The sequence below is a fragment of the Triturus cristatus genome, chromosome 7 (genome assembly GCF_964204655.1).
Source record: "Triturus cristatus chromosome 7, aTriCri1.1, whole genome shotgun sequence".
Classification (NCBI taxonomy): domain Eukaryota; kingdom Metazoa; phylum Chordata; class Amphibia; order Caudata; family Salamandridae; genus Triturus; species Triturus cristatus.
Window position 1 is genome coordinate 1,208,513,935 of NC_140590.1, and position 26,600 is coordinate 1,208,540,534.

General features: G+C 44.3%; 1 protein-coding gene across 1 annotated transcript in view; it reads right to left on the reverse strand.

The window, feature by feature from the left end:
• LOC146811610 (extracellular calcium-sensing receptor-like) overlaps nucleotides 1-26,600 on the reverse strand; it is a 124,626-nt gene that overhangs the window by 25,123 nt on the left and 72,903 nt on the right. Inside the window, exon 5 of the mRNA XM_085615086.1 lies at nucleotides 2,860-2,983. Coding sequence (XP_085471212.1) covers nucleotides 2,860-2,983 — 124 coding nt within the window. The remainder of the gene's footprint in view (nucleotides 1-2,859; nucleotides 2,984-26,600) is intronic.

The following is a 26,600-nucleotide window of genomic DNA, read 5'->3' on the forward strand; positions in this document are numbered from 1 at the left end:
AATTATTTATAAATACAATTAAAAGAAATAATAATTACATATTAATAATTAATTAACAACCAATTAATTTTCAATACAAAAATGTGTTAAATACAATTAACACCAATTAATAATTAATTAATAATAATGTAATTATCAATATACAAAAAGTATTCTATAATTAATTATTTACAATTAAATTACTTCCCACCATATTCCCTTATAAACCCACAGCCCGCTACAAATAATAATTTAATACAATTAACATAATTATCAATTAAACTATTAATACAAATTAATTACCAATTAATACAAATTATTTAACAATGAATAATTAATCAACAACCAATTAATTTTCAATACCAATTGATAATTACCTCATAATAATTACATTACTTCCCACCCTATTCCCCTTTAAACCCACAACCCGCTACAGAAGTAAAACGCCAAATTACATGAAAAATAATTAGTAATTCCTAAAAATTATTATTTTATGTACTATAATCAAATTACTTCCCACCCTAATCCCCTATAAACCCACAACCCGCTACGGAATTAAATTACACAAAAATTAAATAACATAAAATTCATTACTTTAAAAATATTCAAACATACATTACAAAATTAATACTTACTTTTAACACATATACTAACACTTAAAACACTATAAAAAAATTCGATATTTTCAACAACTATATTAGGACTGTCGATATTACTTACTTCGATATTATTAAAATCGATATTTCTTACCTGATTTTCGATATTCTTCACCACTATATTTTGGCAATTCGATATTCTGTCCATTCTGTATTAAAAACACGATATTCTGTCCTGTCGATATTTTTAATTCAATATTATGTCTGTTTACCATATATTTCATAGTTGCTTTATCCCTACAGGTTGAACTAATGAGCTTTTATTTTTCATTAAAATTTTGATGGAATGTTATGTCCTGTGAGACACGTTCTAGTGTCTCGTCAGACACTGAGTTAGAAGCCCCTCCCCTATGGGAGTGGGCACACTTGCTTCCCAGACGCATCCCTCACAGGCGTCACGAGTGAAGTGAGCCTGTTAATAAAAGGGCCCGGGTGCACGTGCTCGAGGCCAGTTCCAGTTCCCACACATGCCGAGTTTGTGTCATTATTTATGCAGGATGTGGGCCTAGGGCCCAAGGCACAACACTGGGTACCGTGCAGCTTCTCCAGGATGCGTAAGGGGCTCGATCTACTCACGCTGAAGGGGGGCCTCAGTCCTTTATATTGCCGGCAGGGCAATGCTGACGGCTCGAGGCATGCGGTACAGGGAGGAGACGGCCTCAAACCTTGAGCCTCTCACCTGCAGGCAGGTGCTGTCCAGCCGACCATGCACAAGTCAGAGCGCTTCTACTCGGGGCACTGTAGGTGTTGTAGAAGCGGTATTCGAAGCAATCAGTGTGTGACTCTCCTCTCACACTTGGGCCGATGTCTCCCCCTCTACAGCATTCTGTGGACTGGTGCCTGGCTGGGAGTGGGACACAGCTGCTTTATCGATGCTGCCGTCTGTCACCTTCACATCGCTATATCTGGGGCAGCGGGATAGGTGGGGGTGAGACCCACTCATTGCCAATGTAGTGATGTGGGCCCTAGGCCCACATGCTACTAAAAGGATGACACAGACACCTGATGTATGCAGAGCAAACTGGCCACAAGCACGTGCACTTGGGTTCTTTTGTTAGGGTCACATCACTCGTGATGCCTGTGATGGATGGGTGTGGGATGCGAGTGTGCCCAGCTCTCGAGGGAGTGGCTGGCAAACTACGTGTCTGCTGAGACACTGGAACGTGTCCAGCACAAAACTGCAGAGCTCATTTTAATGAATCCAGTTGTTGGAACTGTGCACTGTTTTGAAAGCAATGATGTTCAGTTAGCACACAGTTCACCGGCAGTGATCATTCCACTGGGATTTGCTGAAGGCGTACAAACACAACATGTTATTTTGATTGGTCATGTAGGTAGCACTAGTTCATTTGGCAGTCTGCAGTCATACTGCTGCACTCAGGGGGAACTCTGGGAAGGGAGGCTCATGAATTTGCGAAAAAACTACATTCTGGCGTTAATCTTGGTTCTGTTTAGGATGAGGTTGACAGATTCCCAGCTGGGCAGAGTGTGACTATAGGACGTTTTCAGTTTGCATACAGGCTCAACTGAAGACACCTGTCGTCAGGTCAGTGTATGGGAAGAATCGCTGACAGTCGTTCCAAGAAACCTTTTGTTTTCCACCTAGCTCTTGGTCTACATAATGAAGAGAAGGCCACCATGGACATTTATTATGTCATGTGGCCATAATGGGATTGTCTACCATGAAGACAGCAGCTCTTCTCTTGGATTAAAAGCTGTGGTCCATTTAGTGGATAACATGTAGGCCACCAGGTTCCCGAATGATAATGATTTGATTAGCATGGCCTGTGGATGACCAGTAGGTTTTGATATAATTATAACAGGGTTAGTTGATAAGTGATGCATTCTTGAGCAGTCAAATGTCTGCAGTAGTCAGAAACCCCAGATATGTGAATAGGACAAATGAATTGAAATGTATTAGATTTAGTTATATCCACTGTTCTGAACATAGGCCTTTGGCTTGGCCTATTAAAAAAATTCTTTAGTTTGTTCACTTAGAAAGTTGGTAAATGAGTTGCTGTGGTCTATATCAATCTGACGTAAAGATGAAAAAACCTGTAAATTCCACATTGCATCCTTAAATCGGGACAGATATATATTAATGTGACACTCCAGGATGCCTTTTTCATTAAAGTGCCTAGTTTGTTTCACTTCACTGAAAGTATATAGCAATTCACTGGCTTTACACTTTCTTAAAATACTTAAACACCTTAACCTTACCCACCTGTTTGGTTGGTTATGCTTCCTTCTGAACATGGGACACATTCAAAACAACATCTAGGCTTCCCTTCTATTGCTGATTTTCTATAACCTGGAAGACATGGTTCACTGCAAAGAGAGATGGGTACCTGGAGGACAAGGAAATGAAAAAGAAGTGATGTGAGAAGAATATTGAGAATGTCTGAAATGGATGCATCTCTAAAGTACCAACCACAATCAAATCTTAGCAGTAGATATATTGAGATAAACTGTTGGGCCTGGACTTTTTTAAAATCTATTTTCTTAGTAGGATTCAGGGGGGACTTACAAATAGGCACACTTTATTTCTTATTCAGGTGTAAGATGTATTATAGAGGCACAATACTCCCTTTTGTGATGCAATCTTATACCCGGTGTTGCTCGAAGGTCCTCTGTCGTCAGAGTGAAGACTCGTACGCACAAAACTATTGACCGTATGTCATTAGACTTTTAATTTTCATGACTTTATTCAGATAAAAACATATCCATAAAGGGTCAAACTCATTGCAATATGAAAACATACAAAATTGTGATATGTTAAAAAAGTAAACATAAAAGTTCAATACAATGCAAAGCTGTTAAAATACAATTATACAGTGTTCATCGAGTTACGAGCACTAACAGCAGTTTTCAGAAAGGCCCCACACAAATTATTAACTCTTCATCCTCCAATTCAAGAAAGGTCGTATATGCTTCTCAATAATCTACATAGAAACGCCTCTTTAAAAAAGGAAGTAGGAAGTGTTTTGTATATTGCAAGTAATACTTGAAAAATATAAGAAGTGTAATTGGGTTTGGCCTGAACGCCCATTGCATGGAAAGAGAGCAAGATCAAGGTTATCTCGAAAACCCAGGGGGAAACCTAATAAGTACATAACATTACCTGCCCTTATACGAAACGCTCCCAGCTATCCATAGGTTTAGTCAGGTAGCCAGCCAGTAGATGGCCATTCTCAATATTTAAAAACAAGGCCACACTCAGTTTACTGGTCTCTTTGGCCAGTCTATCCTCACAATTACACTTGTATAGTGCCTTCTGAAGCTCCTTTTCACTTACAGTGTCAAGATCATTATGTTTGTCAAAAACATGTCAATAGTTCATCCTCCATAAGCTGGTTCTGACCTCTGCTAACCTTGTAATATCCATACCTTTCTCATATTTAAGGCAATCTGCTATATGTCTCCTGTAAGGGCAGCTGCCTTACTTTGCCATACATCTAGCCAAAATAAAGTAGGGTGGGCTCTAATATAATCTTCAATGTAGTGTAATTTTAGTTCACTATGACACATATTGGGATGAAGAGACTGGGGTGGCAAGGATCTTGAGGCAGAACCTGTTCTCTTCATTCTGGATATTACAGCAATTGGAAATGCCCCAAACTTCTGCCCCGTAGGTTGCTGTGGCTGTGCACTGAGCTTTATAACATTTTAAAATAGGTAAAATGCCCCCCCCTCCTTGGTTGGAGTAAACTAAGTACAGCATTAATTCCCTTAGAGAACTTAGTCCAGCAGTAGACAGTATGATCTATCCACAGACCATTAGCAGCAAACACCAGGCCCAGATAAGGAAAACTCTTTGTGCTTTGTAAACTTTGATTGCCAACAGAGAGGGCATTTATCGTGTGCTTTCTTGGTCCATAGGCCATTATAAAAGATTTAGTAAAACAAGTGCGTAAATCTAAAGAGACCATAAAATCCACAAAGCCCTAACCTAAAAAGCACAAGGCTTTTGGAGTACGGCCCATCAAGACCGCATCATCTGCATATAATAGGGATGGGAGAATAGAGCCGTTGAGTCTTGTGACGCCTTTAGTAAGGGTTGTTAAAAACGCATGCACATTTTTAATATACAGAATTAAAAGTAATGAACCTAAGACAGACCCTTGTCTTACCCCTCTAAAAACAATATCATTAGATTCTTCCCCATATGTATTAATTAATTTTTACTCAGAGCCTTCATGTCTCTGGGTAAAAAGGCTAAAAAATGCACTAGTGTTTCAATGAGCATTAGGCAATAGTATATTTCTCAATTATTAAGTTTAGTTTGAGACACTGTTCTATTGTGCCCAGAGTGTTTCAAAAGCCATGTTGACTGGGGTGCAGAATGGAATACTCCTCAGTCCTGACTTTAATCTTGTTGTACAGGACCCTACCCAAGATTTTCAGTGTGGTGTCTATCAAAGAAATGGGCCTGTAACATCCAGGCTGGAGGAGGTCACCCTTTTTAAAAATTGGTACTATAGCAGAGGTCGACCATATGCTTTATACCGGGGAGCAAGCTAGGTTTTTAAAAATATTAAGCAAAAGCGGGGTCCAAATATCTGGTTTATATTTAATGAGATCTATTGGCACCCCATCAGGTCCAGGAGCCTTATTGCCCATACTCTTGTTTATGGCTTCCTCCACTTCGGCCAGAGACATCATTACTCCCTTAGAAATGGGCAGTTGGGATATCTCATTATCATGAGACAATGCTGCGTATATCGCTGAAAAATGTGCCTCTCACACTTCACTAGTTATATGCAACTAATTGGTGTTAATATCTGGCCCATCGCTTGCATATTTTATATGGCTGCCCAAAAAGGTTTACTATTCTGAATCCCATCATTGGGCTAATACCTCTTCCTTCCTCAGTGAGGTAACCAACTTATATTTTTTCCTTAATGAGGTCAACACTTGCGTGCTCCTGGGCTTGGCCACAAGGGCCTGACGCAACTGTCGGTTCACTAATGCACATTCGTGGTTAAACCATCTAGGGCTGTGGGAGACGAATTGGGCAGGTTTTATTAATTCCATATTGATAATCAGACAGAGATCAGAGAATGTGAGGACTACATCAGGATTGGGTTTGTGCATGTCAAACAAATCTTAACACCGCAAGATTTTCCCTGACCACTTTGTAAAATAATTGGGCAGCGTCAACTCCACACCACACTAATCGTAAATTATCAGTGGAGGGTTCCATGTTCCTTGCACCACATTCAGTTTTATACTCGGGCTTCAGAACCAGTTTGAGTGCCACTTCAATAGGTTTGTGATCCCCATGGTGTGTTACAACAACTTTACCATACAATAAATATTCCGCTAAATTAGAAGAGATAAAAACATAATCAATTATGGAAGCCTACCTCTAAACGTTGGTTGTATTATATCATTGTTGTTAAAAGCAGCAATGTTCATAACAGCACTTACATTGTGGGTTGTCAAATATTGCATCAAGTCTACACCCCTATTACAGACTTGAGCTCTGCTGAGATTGACGAAAAAAGGGTCCTGGGGGGCCAGCTTGGCATTAAACTCACCTCCCAGGCATATGCCAACTGGGTTAGTGATCACATTCTTCTAATTTCGAAGGGCAGTAATGTAATCAAAAAGGCTAATAAATTTAGTGTTAGGTTTTATATAAAAAAAAAACCATTATTATAAAAATTAATCAGGTATAGGGTCATGCCCCTTTTGTAGCTTATAACCTGAAAGTTATCATTCTGAGTTGGTATGGCCTTGACACAACCCCCGTCGCAATATTCACCCATCTGGCTAGACCACCAAAGGGCTGTCCCATTTTGGGTGATGGTGCAAGAATATTATGACACTCATCCCCTCGAGGTATACGTCTCTGGTAGCCCAGGTTTCCTGACACATTAAAATATTATTTTGCCTGATTAACTGCAGCCAGTTAGTGACTGTTTGTTGGAATATCATCACACAAAAATATTATGCTACAAAAAATATCACAGCCAGAATATCTATGCCAAAATGAGGCAAATATGTTGTGGTTCCATGTCTGGCAACTCTTCTCCTTCCTCTACGGCTCAGTGTACCTTGCTAGGGTGATTTGAATGACACAGAGAGCAACAGGGAATCTGCCCTTCTGGACCAGTTCTTTTTAACCCGTGGAGGTGCTGGTGTAACAGGTTCTGTCCCGCAAAGGGGTGATGTCCCCTCGCTCCAGTTCATGCTTGACAAGGAAGAAGTCTTGCATTGCTTACACCTGACTGGATCTGCAAGTATCCCTTCTCTCTTTAGAAATCAGCTCTGAACCTCCCCAATTAGTAAAAAAGTTCTACGTACAGATATATGAATAAATGTACACAGTCAGCCAATCTGGCAATAGCAGCACTTGTCACTCACCTGAGATTCTGCTATATCACCGCCACTCTTGCCATGTTTTCCTCCCGAATTATGCAAAAAAGTAATGGATGGAGTGCTTAAATGAATCTCAGCTGCTGATAATTAGTTAGGGCTGCATCCCAGCCCCTGGATATTTTGGACACCATGCAACCTCAGTTTGGACCCAGCCATATCCAACTCCGTCTTGATCCTGCTTCAATAGGAACAGTCCAGCCCAAACAGCCAGGCCAAGTTCCCTGAACCAGAACACAAGCAACTTAGGACCGGTTTCACCTTGATTATGGCTGATCAGCCAGGTATAGCCTGGCTCCATTTACACACTTGTTTGGTACCCAAGTCTGTGAAAACTAGTTCCACTTAAGGCGACACACTAAAGTATACAAAAAGTGATGGATGGAATGCTTGAATTAATGTCTTGCACTGGTAATTTCTTGGGACTGCATCTCTGCCCATTGTTATTTTGCACACCATGCTACCTTTGGTGCTAGACAGCAAGTTGTCTTGCTGTGTTGCATTGCTCCAAATGTAAGTAAATCTAGCCCTAAGTCTGGGCGGATACTAATTTTTGTTGCTGTATCTGTTTGTGGAACAACCTACTCCTCTCCCTAAGGTTAACTCCTAACCATCCCCTCCTCTGTAATCAGCTGAAGTCCTTATTCTGCCACTCCTCTTACAGCGGTCCCTGGTGCCTTTGATTTGTATGCACTTAATAAATTAAAATTATATCATAAAGGATTTAACCTTTTCTGCAAGATTACCAGGAGCAGGCAAAGGCAACAAAGCCTTGCCTAGGAATAAATCATCTGATAAGAGGTGCTATACACACTAAGGGCCCAATTTGGAAGTCGGGCGGAAAGCCAACCGACAGCCTGTCAGAGGGTTTCTGCCTGACATCCCGGGTTTCCCTCCGAGCGCCGTATTATGATGATGGTGCTCAGGGGGAAACACGTGAGGAGATCCTGCTCCTCCTCCAACGGGCTCAAAGAGCTCATCGGAAGAGCATTGGCATTGTAAACCCTTGAAAGATGGCAGAGCCAGCCTTGGCTATGCCGTTGGTATTATGATGTCAGTTTTCAACAGCCTTTCCATGTTGGCCTTTCCGACATGGAAAGGCTCACAGAAAGTGACTTTGTGGGCCCCTAGCAGGGCCCCATCCCCCCTGTCCCTCCACTATGGTGCCTGCCACACGGTTCAGGCATTTTTACAAACATCCAATTTTCAATGGAAGCTTGTGCTGCTGGCCTTTTCTGCCTGCTGCAAAAGCTTCGATTGAAAAATGGATGTTTGCGACCGAGGGAGGTCGCATCCTAATCCTACAGTTGGAACCGCCACCCTAAGGTCGGGCGGTTCCAAACTCCAATGGTGCCGTCCACTCAACATCGTAATAAGCCCCTAAGTTGTTCAGAGAAGTGAAATTTGTTGGACATCAAGGACATATTTACAAAGAAGTGGCACAACACTGTGCAGCATGACAAGTTGCTGCACAGAATTGCACCCCCTTGCGAGAGTAGAACTGCACCACATCTTCAAAGAAATGGCACATTCTGCTCTCTCCATGCCCTGGTGCCCTTTGTGCTAACTAGCATCAGCACTGGCACCCTTGTGCCATAGCCCATGGATGTCGGCATTTTGGCCAGGATAGTTTTTGTGAAACAAGGGGTGCCTTCTTGCACAAAAAAACCCTTTACGGATATTTCCTCTTGGTATCTGTGCTGCAGAATGCAGCACACATACAAATACAAAATAAGTAAGAGAAATAAAGATATTTCTCCTCATTATGCCAGTGCACCATTTTGACACAAACGAATGTCTACGACTCTTTATAAATTTAAGTTTGAGTCAAATTCTAGCAATGCTATGTAGTGCAAATCACTGCGTTGTGTTACTGTGCCCCATGGTAGGCTTTCCATGGGTGGGGCATGGGTGTTCCTACAGAACATCCATGGATCTTGATGCATTCCCAGGTTTACTGTTACTGGTAGATTTGGGAAAGCGTCAAAATGCTTCGCCTTCCCAGGCGAGGTGTAGCAAGGAGAAATATGTTTATTTCTCCCTGGTTTTTCCTCTATGTTTTTGTTCTGCATTCTGCAGCACATGTAGAAAGAGGAAAATAGCTCAGGGGATAGTTGTTGTGCAGGAAGGTGCACGTTCCTGCACAAAAACAATCCTGCTTACAACATCATTGCACCATGGGATCTGCGTTGGCACTAGGCGGATCAAAAGATCTCCGATAAAGAACCCCCATGCCGGTCAAGCAACGCAGGGCCAGCCTGATGAGGAACATCCTATGATAAAGCATGACACCCTGGCGGGTGTGTGAGGGCACCAAGATCTTATCTTTCAGATCCCCAGGAATCCTTTTGAATGGGTTTTTGATTCCGGTGAGCTTAGGGCTCAGCACCTTTTCCCAAGAGAGGAACTACTCCATTTATTGTGTTGGTGCTAGGCAACACATTGTGCACCATCACTGGGAAAAGGCAGGAATGCATCATAATATGTTAAATGTGGCACATTCCTGCACTTTCCCTTCATGGAGCACAGCAAGGTGGCTTGCTGCGCTGGGCTGCCTGACAATGATATTATGCCGATGATGTCTATTTTCTTGCAAAACTGAAAATTTTGTATGATGTTTTCTCACATTTACTTAGTACCTCGGAGCATGTGTGGACCTGGTTGGAAAGGCTGGACCTTATGCATGGCACACATAGGCAGGACAGAGATGGCCACTGTGCCAAGATGAAAAGGATGAGAATACTCGCTCAGAACTATAAGTCAAGTCCTTTGTGGCATCTGCCACACGCATACGAGTTCAACGAGTTGAGACTCTGACTGATAGTGATATTGAAGCCAGTGGAGCTGAATCACCAAAGAAATTTACAGATATGTGAGTATATAGTTATGGATGAAGATTGGTATCTACGGTTAATGGGCAAATGGAAAATGTTGTTTACTATCATTGAGTGTGTGGAACGCTCCTCGTTGATAAGCCTGATTTTAAAGTGAGAGGTGACGGAATTGAGGGGCATGAGACACTTCTAAGTAGAGTTTATTGAGTTTTATGTGAGAGGGTAAAAGGGATTGTGATTGGTCTACTAAATGGTGTGAGTACTTAACACTTATTCAATGTACAACAGACCAGTGAGAGTTGGTCAGAGTGAGGGAGAGGTTATGGTTTGTTTTCGTTAGTCAGGTTCAAACCTTTTAGAGTGTTCAGGATATGTTTATTTTGACTTCTACAACGTGCACTTACAGGTAGGGGGACATGATTTGCTTCCTGACCTGGAATGTCTGGGGGCTGCATAATTTCAGCGGTGGCCGCCACAGATCGGGGGTACGGGTCAGAGGGAGGGGAGGAGAAAGGGGAATGTGAAAAATTAAAAATTAAAATTAAAACCACTTTGGCAGCATTGAGATTGGTAAGGACCGAGGCTCCCATGACCAATCACAATACCGCAATGCAGCATTGAGATTGGTCTGAGCGCCGTAGTTTGATGCTCAGACAGAGACTGTGGGCCTAGGCATGTTCTCCACCCAGGATGTAATGCTGCCTGGATGTAAAACATGGAAAGTGTGCATGACTGTTTGGCTGGCCCCAGAGGGCCAGCCAAAGTGTAATTCACAATTTCATGTGCCACCACTTCTCCCCAGCCCTGCTCTGAGAGCACAGCAGCCACACCCGCTGCCCCCTCGCAAAGCAACTGCAAAACATAAAATGATTATAACATTCAGCTATTATCATTTTATTTTTCCTTTAGTCATACTGCTTAAAAGCAGTGGGGCAATGCTCCTCCACCTTAGCAGGGGAGCTGTCACTTTTATAAACAACAGTTGATGCAGAGTGGGTTCACACCTTGGGAAAAGGACTATACATTAAGAATTTTGCAAGAATCAAACTTAACCCAAAAGGAGAGTCAGTCAGATGGAGAGGCAGGTTGTAGCACGCTGGTACACTTATTATTCCTGGGGGTGAGGGGTTGGTATATGGGTGGCTCCTGGCACTCAATTATTAGATCCAAAGACAATTATTGATATTGTTGATATGGTCAATAGATTCATGATATTAATTTGTTCTGTAAATAGAGTGAATGTTTGTATAAGTAGTGTGTACGCAGATGAAGGTACATGTTTCTTAAATGAGCCACTACATGTGTACAGTATGTGTGAGTGCTTGTCCTTTGAAAGAGGGATCGTAACTGTACACTAGGTGTAAATAGGGATAGGATGCCCTGGGAGCTTCTCGCAGAAAACTATTGTACAAGACTTTGAAACAAAAGCATAGACGACCTGGATTTATCATTCGGAAGGACAGGTCACATGTTCTAAATTAGATATTTTGTTGACACTGAGAGCTTATGACCATCATCTCAAACAGGCACAATATCAAAGTAGGGTTTAGATGGACCACTTTGCTCTGGAGATGATTTACAAAAGTAGGATGATACATTCTAGGGCTCCTACATGGAGACTACAGGTATCGGTGCTGCAAGAGGAATTATTTACATCAGCATCGTGGGAGGAGATGTCACAGTATTTCACTATTAATGAGAATTCACTTTTCTTGGGTTAGAATGACCATAGAAGTAGCAGTGAAAGGGTTTCCTATGGCCAGAACCTGTTACACCAGGATCAATTGGAAGATCAAATAAAAAAAGGAATGAAGATGATTGATCAACTAACCAATTTAGTCAGTGAATCCAAACTGCCCATTGCAGGCTATATGGGGGGAGGTGCCTTCTGCGATGAGTAAATTATATGAGTACCTGACTAGGATGTATAGGAAGGGCTACATAGGGAAGGCGATAAAGTGGGTATGCTGATGTCAATGTTGCTAACAAAGGAAAGTCCAACTATACAAAAAAGTCAGTGCAGTGGACCAACCAGGAAGAACAAATTATATATAACTGAGCATCAAGAAGGTGTTCTTCTAATATTTAATAATAATAATTCCACATTTGTAAAGTGCAAACGTATCACCCCTAAGGGTATCCAGGTGCTAGAGGGCACTGAGGGAAATTAAGTGAACTATTGCCCAGAGTCACATGATGCTAAGCTGAACTGCCACTGGCGCTGGGTATCGAACCCTGAGCCCCGCATTCCAGAGTAAGCTGCTCTTATATAATTAGAGGAATTAGTAGGGAGATCTGCATAAATGGGATGTGATGGATATGGTAGTTTTGCCCATAGTTACTGGTGAACGGTGTGAGGATCTAGAGAGTTGACTGAGATTGGCTGAGATCATGGGAGTGCTTCAGGATATAAATTCAAGTAAGACACTATGCTGAGGTTGCCTTCCTGCAGCAGTGTATATACTGTAAAGTGATGTATTTCCAGAGAAATTGTTTTGGGTATTTCAAGAGTCAAAGGAATAAATGGTGTTCCCTCAAACAATGACGGAAACTTAAATAAATATATTCTCGAAGCCATTTAATGGTCTCTCTAGCTACAACCACTGTGGGCCTTTGTATATACTTTTAATTCAGATTCAAACGTGTTGGCCACGGTATTTGCAAGTACATTAGTAAAGGTATTCTCAAATCTAGTACATGAAGATAAATGTGGGCTTGTCCTGGGTCGCAGAACAGTTCATGCTGTGGTGGACATAAGATAGACATAAAGAAGTTGTGTTAGAATCTCTGGATGCTGAGAAAGCATTTGACACAGTGTCTTGAAAGTATCTATTTAAGGTATTTGAAGAGATGGGTTTTGGACCCGGTTTTTTAGGTTGGATTACATTTTTGAAACAAGACCGATGGCTAGGGTGACGACCAATGATATGGTGTCTGAGAAATGTTGTAACATGGAACAAGATAGGGTTTCCAATATACCACTATTATTCTTTAAGGTGATAGAACCATTGACGTGCATGATGTGTTCATGTATGATGCAGAATGGTGAATAAATAGGAACTCTAAGACGTGGTATTTTATATGCTGGTGATCAGCTGGTGGATTTGCTGAATCTGTCCGAGTCAGTGACACAGCTGATCTCCAAATTTGATTGTTTTGGTGCTTTTTCTAGGTTTAGAGTCAACAAAGACAAAGCAGTCCTTAATCTAATGGGTGCAGTGAAAAGTGATGTTAATTCTGAACTTCCAGAGTAGGCTATTCTTTGGGCAGTAGAGTCGCTTAGATTTGGGTATAATGACAGTCACAGAGGAGACACACAGGCACATGGTCAATACACATAAGGTTATGCACAATTAAAAAAAATCATGGGGTTGAAGTCAGAACCTTAGCAATGGAGACGCTTAACAGGTGAGCTCCATGCCAACTCTCCAAAATGGCTGCTGCCTCATGTCTTCAAGCCAATATGTACGCCCCCACCCAGTTGCAGTAATCCCAGTTCCGCAACAGAGGAGAAACCTATAAATAAAAGAAGTGGGGTCAGCAGTACTCAAGTGGCAATTAAGAGCAACTGAGACCAACTTGTGCCTGCATTGTTGATGTCAGGAGTTGGAGCCTGCAGCCTTTTGTGGGGATGCAATTTGAAGGCTGTGAAAGGATCTGCCAATGTGAAAGATCACTCCACTATAGGGGGAACATCCCACCAACAAAAGCAAAAGAATCTGCCGGGGTGAAAGACCAAAAAGGGCAGGTTCAAGGTTAAACTACGAACAATCATTGGCAAAACCAAGAGGTCCAGCTTTGACTGCCAGCCTTAGAGAGAGAGAGCAAGAGATAGAGAGATAGAGAGATATGGATAGATGTATGGATGGATGTATGTATGGATGGACGGACGGACAGACAGACAGACAGACAGACAGACAGACAGACAGACAGACAGACAGACAGACAGACAGACAGACAGACAGACAGACAGACAGACAGACAGACAGATAGATAGATAGATAGATAGATAGATAGATAGATAGATAGATAGATAGATAGATAGATAGATAGATAGATAGATAGATAGATAGATAGATAGATAGATAGATAGATAGATAGATAGATAGATAGATAGATAGATAGATAGATAGAGTTGTTAAGATAGAAAGAAAAGCATAGATAGAAAGACAAGGTTTCAACGGTAGACAGACAAATCGAATTGCAAAGTTAGATAAGTAGGACAGAAAACTGTCCTAGTGCCTGGACTGGATCCAGTCCTTCTGTACTGGCCGAACACAGCGAGTCAGACTGCCTCTGTTCCTCTCAGAACCTACAGAGATAAGCTGCGGACTGCCCCAGGGCTCCATCCTGAGCCACACCCTCTTCAATGTGTAGATGGTTCCCTTGCGGACATCGTCGGAAACCACAGACTCAACATTGTCTCCTATGCCGATGACACCCAGCTGATCCTTTACCTCACCAACGAACCCACAGCTGCCAGAATCAACTTTCACAGCGGGATGAAAGCCGTTGCCACCTGGATGAAAGACATCTAGCTCAAGCTCAACTCGGAGAAAAAAAGTACTCTCCTGCCCCCCCCCCGCCGCACTAAAAACCCCTCCCACCTCCACGGACCACACACGTAACCTCTGCGTCATACTGGACTCCTAGCTCACAATGAACCGCCAGATCAACGCCTTTTGCTCATCCTGCTTTCACACACTCCCCCTGCTTCGAAAGACTTTCAGATGGATCCCCACAGAATACAGAAAGATGGTCACCCACACACTCATCACCACACTTGACTACGGCAACGCACTCTACGCCGGGGTCACACAGAAACAGTTCAGGGAACTTCCGAACATAGAAATTGCCACAGCCAGACTGGTCCTTGAAATCCCTGCTGCAGCCACATAGCACAACACCTCCAAGAACCCCACTGGCTCCCAGTCAACAAGAGAATCACCTTCAAGTTCCTCACACATGCCTACTCACAATGCAGGACCAGTATATCTGCACCATTGCCTTCCATTCCACATACACGCTAGACAACCTTTTCTCTACACTACTTGCAGAACAGGAGGAAGATCCTTCCCTACCTTGCCACCAAGACCTGGAAAACCATGCCCCTCCACCTCAGGCATTCTCTGTCGCTGACCCAATTCAGGAAGAATCTCAAGACCTGGCTCTTTGACTGAACCTCCACACCAAGACAGATCAGCAGCCCTACCACTCCTCACCAGTGCCTTGTGACCCTCATGAGTGAGTAGCCAAGCTTTACAAACTCCTGATTGATTGATTGAAACTGGAATAAACAGCAGAGCTAATATTAGTGATTTAATAGTTAAATATCTATAAAGGGAGGACATTCAAAAATACTGAAAAAAACACTAGAAAATTATACAAGGAGGACATACAAACTAAATTGCTTTACAGGAATATCTGTGGTTCTCAATTAGAATAGTTAGCTGCATGACATACAGAAGAGCAGTTATAAATGCATACTATAAAAATGCCAACGTTGTGAAGAACAGTTTGAAATAGACATACTTTGGTACACTGTGTAATGGCAGCAGACAGATAAAGGTCACTTTAAAAGAAATTCACAACACCATTAGCAGGTGACAGGAACTGATAAAGTTGGAATATGCCCAGTGCTCAACATGGAAGAGTTGGTAGAAAGCTTCCTGCTATCACACCATTCTCCAAACATAAAGTGTGCACCTTGTGAAAGAGCAAAAGAATACTCACTCACAGTGATGTTATACAGTGGCTGAAGGGGGCTCAGCCCCTGTACATGCTCTTTGTTGTAGTGGGCTGAAGACAGTTGAATGGAAGCCCCTTTAAAGAAGCATATTATACATATGTTTCGTCAATATCAAAAGGTCTTCTCTAACTCCAGATAACAAGATGATAGGCAGAGTGGCTCTGATTTAGGCCCAGATCTCTGTATTGGGGTGAATGTATGACATTGTTCAGCATTCTGTCCATCAATTGTTCTTTTTGCATTTGTCACCTCGAGTGGGATGGGTATGCCAGGACGTGGGTCCCATGCTCTCCATGCCACTGGAGTCAAGCTATCCTGACTGAGGAGGGCTGAAAGCCCGAAACCGGTCCTAGGATGCTTGTTCCCAGTCCAGGGAGGACCTGGCCTGGCAGTTCAGGCTGGACTGTTCCCATTGGGTGCAGGGTCAAGACTGATTTACATATGGCTGGGTCCAAACAGGAATGGCATGGTGAGCAAAAAAACGAGGGATTTAGGCCCAGATCTCTGTACTGGGGTGAATGTATGACATTGTTCTGCATTCTGTCCATCAATTATTCTTTTTGCATTTGTCACCCCGAGTGAGACGGGTATGCCCAGACATGGGTCCCATGCTCTCCATGCCACTGGAGTTAAGCTATCCTGGCTGATGAGGGCTGAAAGCCTAAAACCGGTCCTAGGATACTTGGTTCCAGTCCAGGGAGGACCTGGCCTGGCCTGGCAGTGCAGGCAGGACTGTTCCCATTGGGTGCAGGGTCAAGACTGATTTGCATATGGGCGGGCCCAAACTGGAATGGCATGGTGAGCAAAAAAGCTATGGATTTAGGCCCAGATCTCGTTATTGGGATGAATGTATGACATTGTTTTGCATGCTGTTCATCAATTGTTCTTTTTGCATTTGTCACCCCGAGTGGGACGGTTATGCACAGACATGGGTCCCCTGCTCTCCCTGCCACTGGAGTCAAGCTATCTTGGCTGATGAGGGCTGAAAGCCCGAAACTGGTCCTAGGATGCTTGTTTCCAGTCCAGGGAGGACCTGGCCTGGCAGTTCGGGCTGGACTGTTCCCACTGGACGCAGGGTCAAGACTGATTAGCATATGGCAGGGTCCAAATTGGAATGGCATGGTGAGCAAAAAAACGATGGATTTAGGCCCCGATCTCTGTACTGAGGTGAATGAATGACATTGTTCTGCATTCTGTCCATCAACTGTTCTTTTGCATTTATCGCCACAGGAATGCCACTTTTTATGAAGTTCCTGTAGCGATAAACCATTTGCCATATTTACAAGGCGGCATTAAGCAACTTAACGTGGCTCAAGGATGCCTTGTGAATAAGTCCCCCTTTCACTCAGCACTTAGCGTGAAAAGGATGGGCAAGGGTGTTATGGTGGGCGTTCTGTCATAACACCCATTGCTTTTTGACACTGCCCCTATTTACAAGGGTAAAAACAACAGTTGATGGACAGAATGCAGAACAATGTCATACATTCACCCCAGTACAGAGATCTGGGACTAAATCCATCGATTTTTTGCTCACCATACCATTCCAGTTTGAACCCAGACATATTCGAATCAGTCTTGACCCTGTGCCTCATGGGAACAGTCCAGCCCGGACTGCCAAGCCAGGTCCTCACTGGACTGGAAACAAACATCCTAGGACCGGTTTCGGGGTTTCACCCCTCTTCAGCCAGGATAGCTTGATTCCAGTGGCACGGAGAGCACGGGACCCACGTCTTGGCATACCCTTCCCATGCGGGGTGATAAATGCAAAAACAACAGTTGATGGACAGAATGCAGAACAATGTCATACATTCACTCCAGTACAGAGATCTGGGCCTAAATCCATCGTATTTTTGCTCACCATGCCGTTTCAGTTTGAACCCAGCCATATGCAAATCAGTATTTGACCCTGTGCCTCATGGAAACAGCCCAGCCCAAACTGATAAGCCAGGTCCTCCTGGACTGGAAACAAGCATCCTAGAACCGGTTTCGGGGTTTCACCCCTCTTCGGCCAGGATAGCTTGATTCCAGTGGCATGGAGAGCACGGGACCCACGTCTGGGCATACCCTTCCCACTCGGGGTGATAAATGCAAAAACAACCGTTGATGGACAGAATGCAGAACAATGTCATACATTCACCCCAGTACAGAGATTTGGGCCAAAATCCATCGTTTTTTGCTCACCATACCGTTCCAGTTTGAACCCAGCCATATGCAAATCAGTCTTGACCCTGTGCCTCATGGGAACAGTCCAGCCCGGACTGCCAAGCCAGGTCCTCCGTGGACTGGAAACAAGCATCCTAGGACCGGTTTCGGGGTTTCACCCCTCTTCAGCCAGGAGAGCTTGATTCCAGTGGCATGGAGAGCACGGGACCCACGTCTGGGCATACCCTTCCCACTCAGGGTGATAAATGCAAAAACAACAGTTGATGGACAGGATGCAGAACATTGTCATACATTCACCCCAGTACAGAGATCTGGGACTAAATCCATCGTTTTTTTGCTCACCATGCCGTTCCGGTTTGAACCCAGCCATATGCAAATCAGTCTTGACCCTGTGCCTCATGGAAACAGTCCAGCCTGAACTGCCAAGCCCGGTCCTCCCTGGATGGGAAACAAGCATCCTAGGACCAGTTTCGGGGTTTCACCCCTCTTCGGCCAGGATAGCTTGATTCCAGTGGCATGGAGAGCACGGGACCCACGTCTGGGCATACCCTTCCCACTCGGGTGATAAATGCAAAAACAACAGTTGATGGACAGAATGCAGAACAATGTCATACATTCACCCCAGTACAGAGATCTGAGCCTAAATCCATCGTTTTTTTTGCTCACCATGCCATTCCAGTTTGAGCCCAGCCATATGCAAATCAGTCTTGACCCTGTGCCTCATGGGAACAGTCCAGCCCGAACTGCCAAGCCAGGTCCTCCCTGTACTGCATTCCGTCCATCAATTGTGTGTCTTTTGCTTTCTCGCCATAAGTGTGCCAGGTATGCCCAGACGTGGGTCCTGGGTTCACTGTGCCACTGGAATCAAGCTATCCTGGCTGAAGAGGGGTAAAACCCCGAAACCGGTCCTAGGATGCTTGCTTCCGGTCCAGGGAGGACCTGTCTTGGCTGTTTGGGTTGGACTGTTCCCATGAGGCACAGGGTCAAGACTGATTTGCATATGGCCAGGTCTAAACTGGGGTGGCATGGTGAGCAAATGAATGATGGATTTAACCCAGATCTCTTGACTGGGGGTGAATGTTTTGATTTGTTCTGCATTCCATCCATCAATTTTGTTTCTTTTACTTTCTCGCCATAAGTGCGCCAGGTATGCCCAGACTTGCGTCCTGGACTCACTGTGCCATTGAAATCAAGCTATCCTGGCTCAAAAGGGGTGAAACCCCGAAACCGGCCCTAGGATGCTTTTTTCCGGTCCAGGGAGGACCTGGCTTGGCAGTTCGGGCTGGACTGTTCCCATGAGGCACAGGGTCAAGACTGATTTGCATATGGCCTGGTCTAAACTGGGGTGGCATGGTGAGCAAAAAAATGATGGATTTATCCCAGATCTCTTGACTGGGGGTGAATGTTTTGATTTGTTCTGCATTCCGTCCATCAATTGTGTGTCTTTTGCCTCCTATTTACAAGGGTGGCATAAATATGGGGCGAAGCCAGAAATAAGACCAAGGAAAACCTGGTCTTAGCCTGACGAAACGAGGATAAATGATTAATTTCTCCTCATTTTCGCTGTTTCTGCGTGTGCTGCATTTTACAGCACACATAGAAACAGCAAATCGCCATTAGTGATTGTTCATGTGCAATCATTAAAGATTGACGAGTTGCAACTTCTATATGTACCATTAGTGATAGCTCATGTGCAGGAAGTGACACCTTCCTGCACATTAACAATCATTCCCTGCAACGCAAGGGTGCCTGCGTTGGCACTAGACAGCTGATTTTAGTGCCAGCGCTAGAGAAAATGCAGGGGTTTGCCATATTATTGAAAATATGGCACATCCATGCATTTTCAGAATGGTAGAGTGTGATGTCAGCAATTTTGGCTTAACTATGACAGATCTATTATGTCGAGTACATATGCAATGCTGCTGGAATTGGAGTTTAAACCACCATAGAGCTATACACAGGGCCTGTCTATTGGTGTACCTGACACTCATACCACCCCTTCAAAGCTCTAGGGGGTGCACTCAACAACAGAGGAGATATTTGCCCAGGTAGTGATGAGGAATCAGGCTTCGCACTGTCTTGGTTGTTTACGGAGGGCCTTCGGGACACATAATCAGTAAATGATATGGACGCCCCATGAAGAAGCCTGACAAGAAGAAATCACAACGCGATCTTCACTCCTATTGGCTAAGCCTGGGCAAAGCACTATGCGACGCTCACGTAGTTTGCGAAGTTTGCGCAGCTTCGCACTACGTGAATTGCGCGTAGCACAGTGCAAACACGCGTAGCGTAGCGTAGTGCAGCGGTCATTTTTTGCTTGCTCGCGGTCCTCAACGTCAAGTTGGCAACTGCAAGCAAGCAAAATGACATCCCGGCGAGACTTTTGCCTCGTTCGCGATCAGCAACATCAAGTTGGCGATCGCGAGCGTGGAAAATAAATCTCCCGGCGAGATACTCAACGCGGGGAGGTCAGGTTTCTCATTGCGAGTGGTCACGTTTGCTCGCGACCGCTCGCGATTATAAACTACCAGTCCGCGTTGAGAAAGCTGCCGCTCGAGTAAACATCTACTCGAGCGACAGAAAACTACAGCTCGCACTGTGCAAATGCCATTTTCAATGATTGCACAGTGCCAGATGCTTGTCCGCACTGTGCAATCATTGAAAACGGCATCTTGCACAGTGCGAACAGGGTACTACGCAGTTCGCGAAGTGCTTCGCGTAGCTCGCGTAGTGCGAAGTGCACTTTGCGTAGCTACGCGTAGCGCTACTTCACGAATTACGCCCAGGGTTACTATTGGCACAGTGGCACAGGAGTGGATAGGCAACAATGTAAGTGCCAATGAGGATGCTAAATCAATGTTTGGAGGCTACACTGGATAGCACCACCTCTGTCTTGATGTCCATTATGGGAGACGTTAGAGACAAATGTGATGGCCTAGAAAATCACCCCAGTGAAGAAACAACCAAAGAAACACCTACTGGAAGCCTCAACAACAGAGGGGAAATAACAATCAGCAACAGAAGGAGACACCCGAGGGCATATTTACAAGGGGATATTGCCACCAGAACATCACTTTTAGCAACATTCTAGTGCTGATATGCCCTTCTCCATATTTACAAAGAGGCGTTAGGCCACATTGTGTGGCTTAACGCCACCTTTTAATTAAGGCCCCTTTACACGCATCAATTTGCGTGAAAGAGGCGTGCAATGGGTGTTGCTGTGGGCATTTCATTGGACACCCATTGCTTTTTACACTACCCCAGATTTACAAGGATGTGTAAATCTGTGGCAGCGCCAAATACTAACGACAAGCAAGAGCAGGAATTAGAATGGCAAAACAAGGAGAAATAATTTTATTTCCCGTCGTTTTTGCTTTTTTTATGTGTGCTGCATTCTGCAGCACACATAGAAATAGCAACATGCCAATGAAGCTTGTTCATGTGTAGGAATGCGTCCCTTCCTGCACATAAACAATCATTAAATAATGACGATTCACTACTTCTATATGAGCTGCATTCTGCAACACAAGTAGAAGTAACAAATCGCCATTAGTGATTAGGAAGGGACACCTTCCTGCACATAAAGAATCATTCCCTGCAACGCAGGCACCCTTGCACTATGGTGCAAGGTTGCCAGCATTGGCGCTAGGTAGCTAAATTTAGCACCAGCGGTAGTTAAAATACAGGGGTGAGTGGTACTCTTGTGAAAATGGCACATCCCTGCGTTATGAGAATATCAGAGCTTCGCGCTCTGATATTTTCTCATAAATGTGCCCTTATGTGACTGACAACAAGGCACTGTGTAGGTGTAACACTTGGGATGTTCAAAATGAAACTCCAGAAGTGATGGATGGTGCCAAACAATCTTCCTTTCAAATGATGTCATAAGACAGCAACTTTTTCAATTTCTTTCTTGTTTAATGTTTAGGTCTGGGGGAGGGCGTTAGGGGGTACAGTATAGCTCACCATGAGTGAGCAAACTGCAAATCAATAGGAATGTCTTTATTTCCTTGTATCAAAATGGTACCATGTCTGAGCTTGTTTTTTTTGTGCTTGTAATATTGGGGGGGGGGGGGGTCGGGGATGTTATTGGGAAAAGGAATGGTGGGGGAATCCCTGGAGCCTTTAGTAACTGGCTTGTTCCATCTAGGATGGTGAAGTGTTGAAGATGCAAGGAAGGAGAGACGAAAAGAGCAATGGTGCAAGGGTGCCTACGTTAGAGCAAGTCTGCCAAAATTGTGCCAGCACAGGCAGAAAGACAGGAATGCACCATATTGCTTGAATCTTGTGCATTCCTTCCCTTTCACTTTGGCATAGGGCAGCGCAGCGCTGAGGTGCACTATGCCTAAATTACATAAATGAGGATCTGCGTCTGTTACAATCAGTAGATACGTTTTGCACCAAAAGTATGAGTGGCTGCATTGAAATGCCCATGTACCACCCATGTAACACCCCACCTGACCCTGAGTAAAGCAAAGCAGCGCTTTGCACTAGTTTGCATTACTTTTCCATACAAACCAACACAAATATAAATGTTAGTTGGTTTGTACATCCAAAAACAGATTTTTCTTCGGGTCTGGTTTAAAAAAGTAAGGTAAATCAGATGCAAAACCTTTCTTAATCTGTGCCTAGGTGTAGTCCAGATGTTTCACTACAACCACTAGAGCATCTCTTTGCACAAAAAGGGTTGTTTTGGATATTTATCATTTTATGTATTTCACTGCTTGGTTTCACTGGTAATAATGCATCACTGAAAGTGTCACATATACTGCAATGGAATGTCACACCTAAGCAGGCTTGGAGCATACAATGTCACACATAAGGCCTTTGAAAACTTAGCAGCTATAGCCCTGGTCTCTATGTGATCTTGAGGTGATCGATGCATTGAGAAATATACACCCATTGAAGAAGGAATGTTTTTTTTTCTCCTTTTTAGGGTTCCCCTGCACAGCACTTGCCTGTGCTTGTGAAATGTCTAGTTTTTAATATATCTTTAAAGGGGATCTTATCGGTTCTCATTGCCGAATTACTGTGTTAATTTGTTTTTGTGTAGACCTGTTTTTTTTGTTAGCTTCCCCTGGCTGCACACATTTACGATACTTCTACTATAGTTGTTCACACTGCTTAAGCCCCATTCACTGTCAAGATAAGATCTCTTCCCACAGAAAAGGCAAGACAGCTTCTAACAGTATGCTGGAATTCTTGCTTTTTATTACTTACTTGTGCAAAGCAGATACTTTAGCCTTAGACAGTTTGTGACATTTCCTTTTCATGCCTCAGTACCTCTCTTTGCACCTTGTATGCATTATTGCATTGATTTTTTCAACTTAATCTATTTGATCATTATGAATTGTAATAAACATTGCACATTAAAAATAAAGTTATATACAAGAGCTGTGCTATATTTTACTACTAAATAGGCAGCCACAGTGCAGTTACCTTGCAGACTGCAGGGTCATGATTTGAATGGTGCAGCAGGTGCAGTAGCACCAGGTCCAAAAGTTGTCAGAACTCCTCCAAACACCCACTATTGCTATATTTCACTACTAAACAGACAGTCACAATTGCACTTACCTTGCCGTTGAAAGCGGCTTGATTTGAATGGTGCAGCAGGTGCAGTGGCACTAAGGCCAAACGTTTTCAGAATTCTTAACCCTTTCGCTGCCAGTACTCCCTTCCCCAACCACCCCAGGCCCTGTGCCATGCCCTTTTTTGGCTATTTGGGGTAGTTCCTCAACATTTTCCCCAAAAATAAATGTTCTCACATTTCTGTGATGGAAAAGATCTGGAATCTATGGGGCGCCACAAACTTCCATCCACCCAGCATTCCCCCAAGTCTGCCGATAAAAATAGTACCTCACTTGTTTGGGTAAGCCTCCGACGCGACAGGAATAGGTCTAAAATGCAACATGGACACATCACATTTTCCAGTGGTTAAAGAGGGTATGCAGTTCCTGGGAAGAGGATGTAGTATGTATGTATGTATTTATATTTGTAGAGCACACTGCAACCCTACGGGCATCCTGGCGCTGAAGACAGAGTGAAGGAGGAACGGAGGGGGGGCTGAGAATTAGGCTCTGGGGAACAGCCAGGTTTTCAGCTGTCTGCGGAAGAGGGTCAGATCCTGGACCAGTCGTAACTCCACAGGGAGGCTATTCCATAAGCGTGCAGCTGCAGTGCTGAAAGCACGACCTCCCAGGGTGGCTCTTGTTTTTTTGGGAGTCAAGGCCAACCTAGCTGAAGAGGAGCGCAGCATGCGCGTGGGAGTATACCATCTGAAAAGATTTTGCAATGGTATAGGGCCAAAGCCATGAAGAGCCTTAAAAGCTACACACAGAGATTTGAACACAATTCTCTGGTGCACGGGCAGCCAATGTAATTCGAACAAGGCCCTAGTGCTGGAGAAAGAACGCGGTCTCAGAAGAGCAAGTTTTGCGGCAGCTGCCTGGATCCGTTGAAGTCTCTGAATCAGATATGCAGGGGAGGCAAGCAGCAAGGCGTTACAGTAGTCCAGGCGACTGAAAATTGTGCCTCGGACTATGTACCTCATACATGAGAAGGAAGAAGGGGCAAAATCCTACGTAAACCTCTCATGATCAGATAACAGTTTGAAGCTACCTTGTTGACATGCGACTCCAGACTTAGCTTCTCATTAAAGCAGACCCCCAAATTGCGAGCAGTCTTTACTGGAACCAAAGGGGTGTCCAGAGGGAGAGGCCAAAAATTGGAGGGCAGGGTAAAAGGCACCCTTCCCACTGAGCAATGTAAAATCTCAGTTTTGGCACCGTTAAACTGCAAAGCATTATTCCTCAGCCAAGTTGTCATTTCCATCATGCAATTGTGGAAGGTGGATAAGGAGTCCACCTGATCATCACCATCCAAGGAGATGATCAATTGCGTATCATCGGCATAGTTGACTGCCGAGATGTTACAGGATTTGATGATCTACACCAGGGGGCGCATGTAAACATTGAACAAAATAGGGCTAATAGAAGAGCCCTGTGGAACCACCTGTTTGTTCAGCAAGAAATCTGACTGAAATGGAGGCAGAAAAACCGCCTGCCGTCTATCCGATAGGTAGGAGCAGAGCCATTTAAGGGCCATGCCTGTGACCCCTATCTCCTCGAGCCGATGTAGGAGAATGCTGTGGCTAACCGTATCGAAAGTCAAGCAGTATCAAAGTCGCAGAGTGCCCCTTGTCCGCCCGCATTCGCAAATCGTCCAAAGCAGTGATCAGAGCAGACTCGGTACCATGCCCCGGACGAAAACCAAACTGATTCTCCTCCAATTTCCCGTTGCTCTCAAGAAACCCTGAAAGCTCCTGGCTGACAAATCGTTCAGCTATCTTAGTTGGATAGGGCAGTAAAGAAATAGGACGATAGCTCCCGTAGCAAGCGGGATCCAGCGAGGGTTTTTTTTAGAAGGGGGAAACCAACGCATCCTTCCAACAGGCTGGGACTACACCACTGATTAATGACTGGTTAATAATCATATGGAGGTGCGGAAAGGTATCTGACCCTAATTCCTTCCAGAATTTCTGCGGAATAGGGTCTAAGGGAGAACCAGAGCAGACTTTCATAGCCACACTGGAAAAGTCCTCCATGGAGGGACAGGTCCAGTGATCCAGGCAAAGTCCCACGGGTGCCTCTACGCATGGCCTGAACACAGTACAGTCAGGCGGATCCACTATGGAAGTACATGTTCCAGCCTTGCAATTAGTTGCAGCATTAGGCTGCATACCCTCGATGATTCCCTTTATTTTGTTGTGAAAGAAGGCAGCCAGCCCATCACACAAATCCTGCGAGGGGGTGATCTTATTCGCCAAACACTCTGGGTTAGCAACACCTCTCAAAATGTTAAAAACACATTTAACACTGTTCGGGGAGTTTGAAATAAGATCAGCAAAATACAACGCTTTGGTGGAAGCAATAGCTTGCTTGTACCTGACCAGCAGTTCACGCCAGATAATCTTATCGCTGGTCAGGTACTGCCTACGCCACTGCCTCTCTGCGTGTTTGCATTGAATTTTAAAAACTCTTAGTTCCTCGGAGAACCAGGGGGCCGACGGGGAACTTCTTTTCCTAACCCGTTTCAGTGGAGCAATTCTATTAATGGTAGCTGTGATGTAGCTACAGAGCTCCTTATAGTTGAAGTCGACTGAACGCCCTGGCACAGGGAGAGGAGCCTCCTTAAATAAAGAGGCACACTGAGCTTTCCTTCTCAGGGATTTCCAGTCCCTGCCCAAGACACTATTGCTATCTTTAGGCGGGGGGGAACAACCCCTAAGGGTCGACAGGACTCTGAATCTAATTAGATGGTGATCAGACCAATCCACTGGGAGGATGTTGTCCAAGGTCACTACAACATCCTCCAAGAAGGCTAGGTAGGTAGTTGCCTGATCCTATGATGGACACAAAATGTCTCCCAATTTTGGAAGTGCGGCCCTCACACACCCAGGCTGGGTGTCATGCTTCATTATAGGGTGTGCTCCTCATCAGGCTGGCGCTGCAATTCCTTACGGGCACCCTATGAGGGGCTCTTTCTTGGAGATCTTTTGTCCCAAGCCGTTTGGTGCAGTGTGGGTAAGGGGCCTAGAGGTGTAGATGTGTGAGTGCAGATGTGCAGTGTGGGTGTGGTGGGGTTGAGATTCAAAAGGGTGGCCAGTGGTACTCCAGAGAAACAGGTTTAAATCAGATGAGCCCACTGGTCCCAGTTAAAACCAGATAGTGAGAGCCACTTCAGGATAAATGTCCAATAGTGGCTATGAGGTTGACATGTTTCTTGCCTGTAGTGTCTGAATGATCATGTGGCAATTCTTCCAGGACCAAATAAATATGT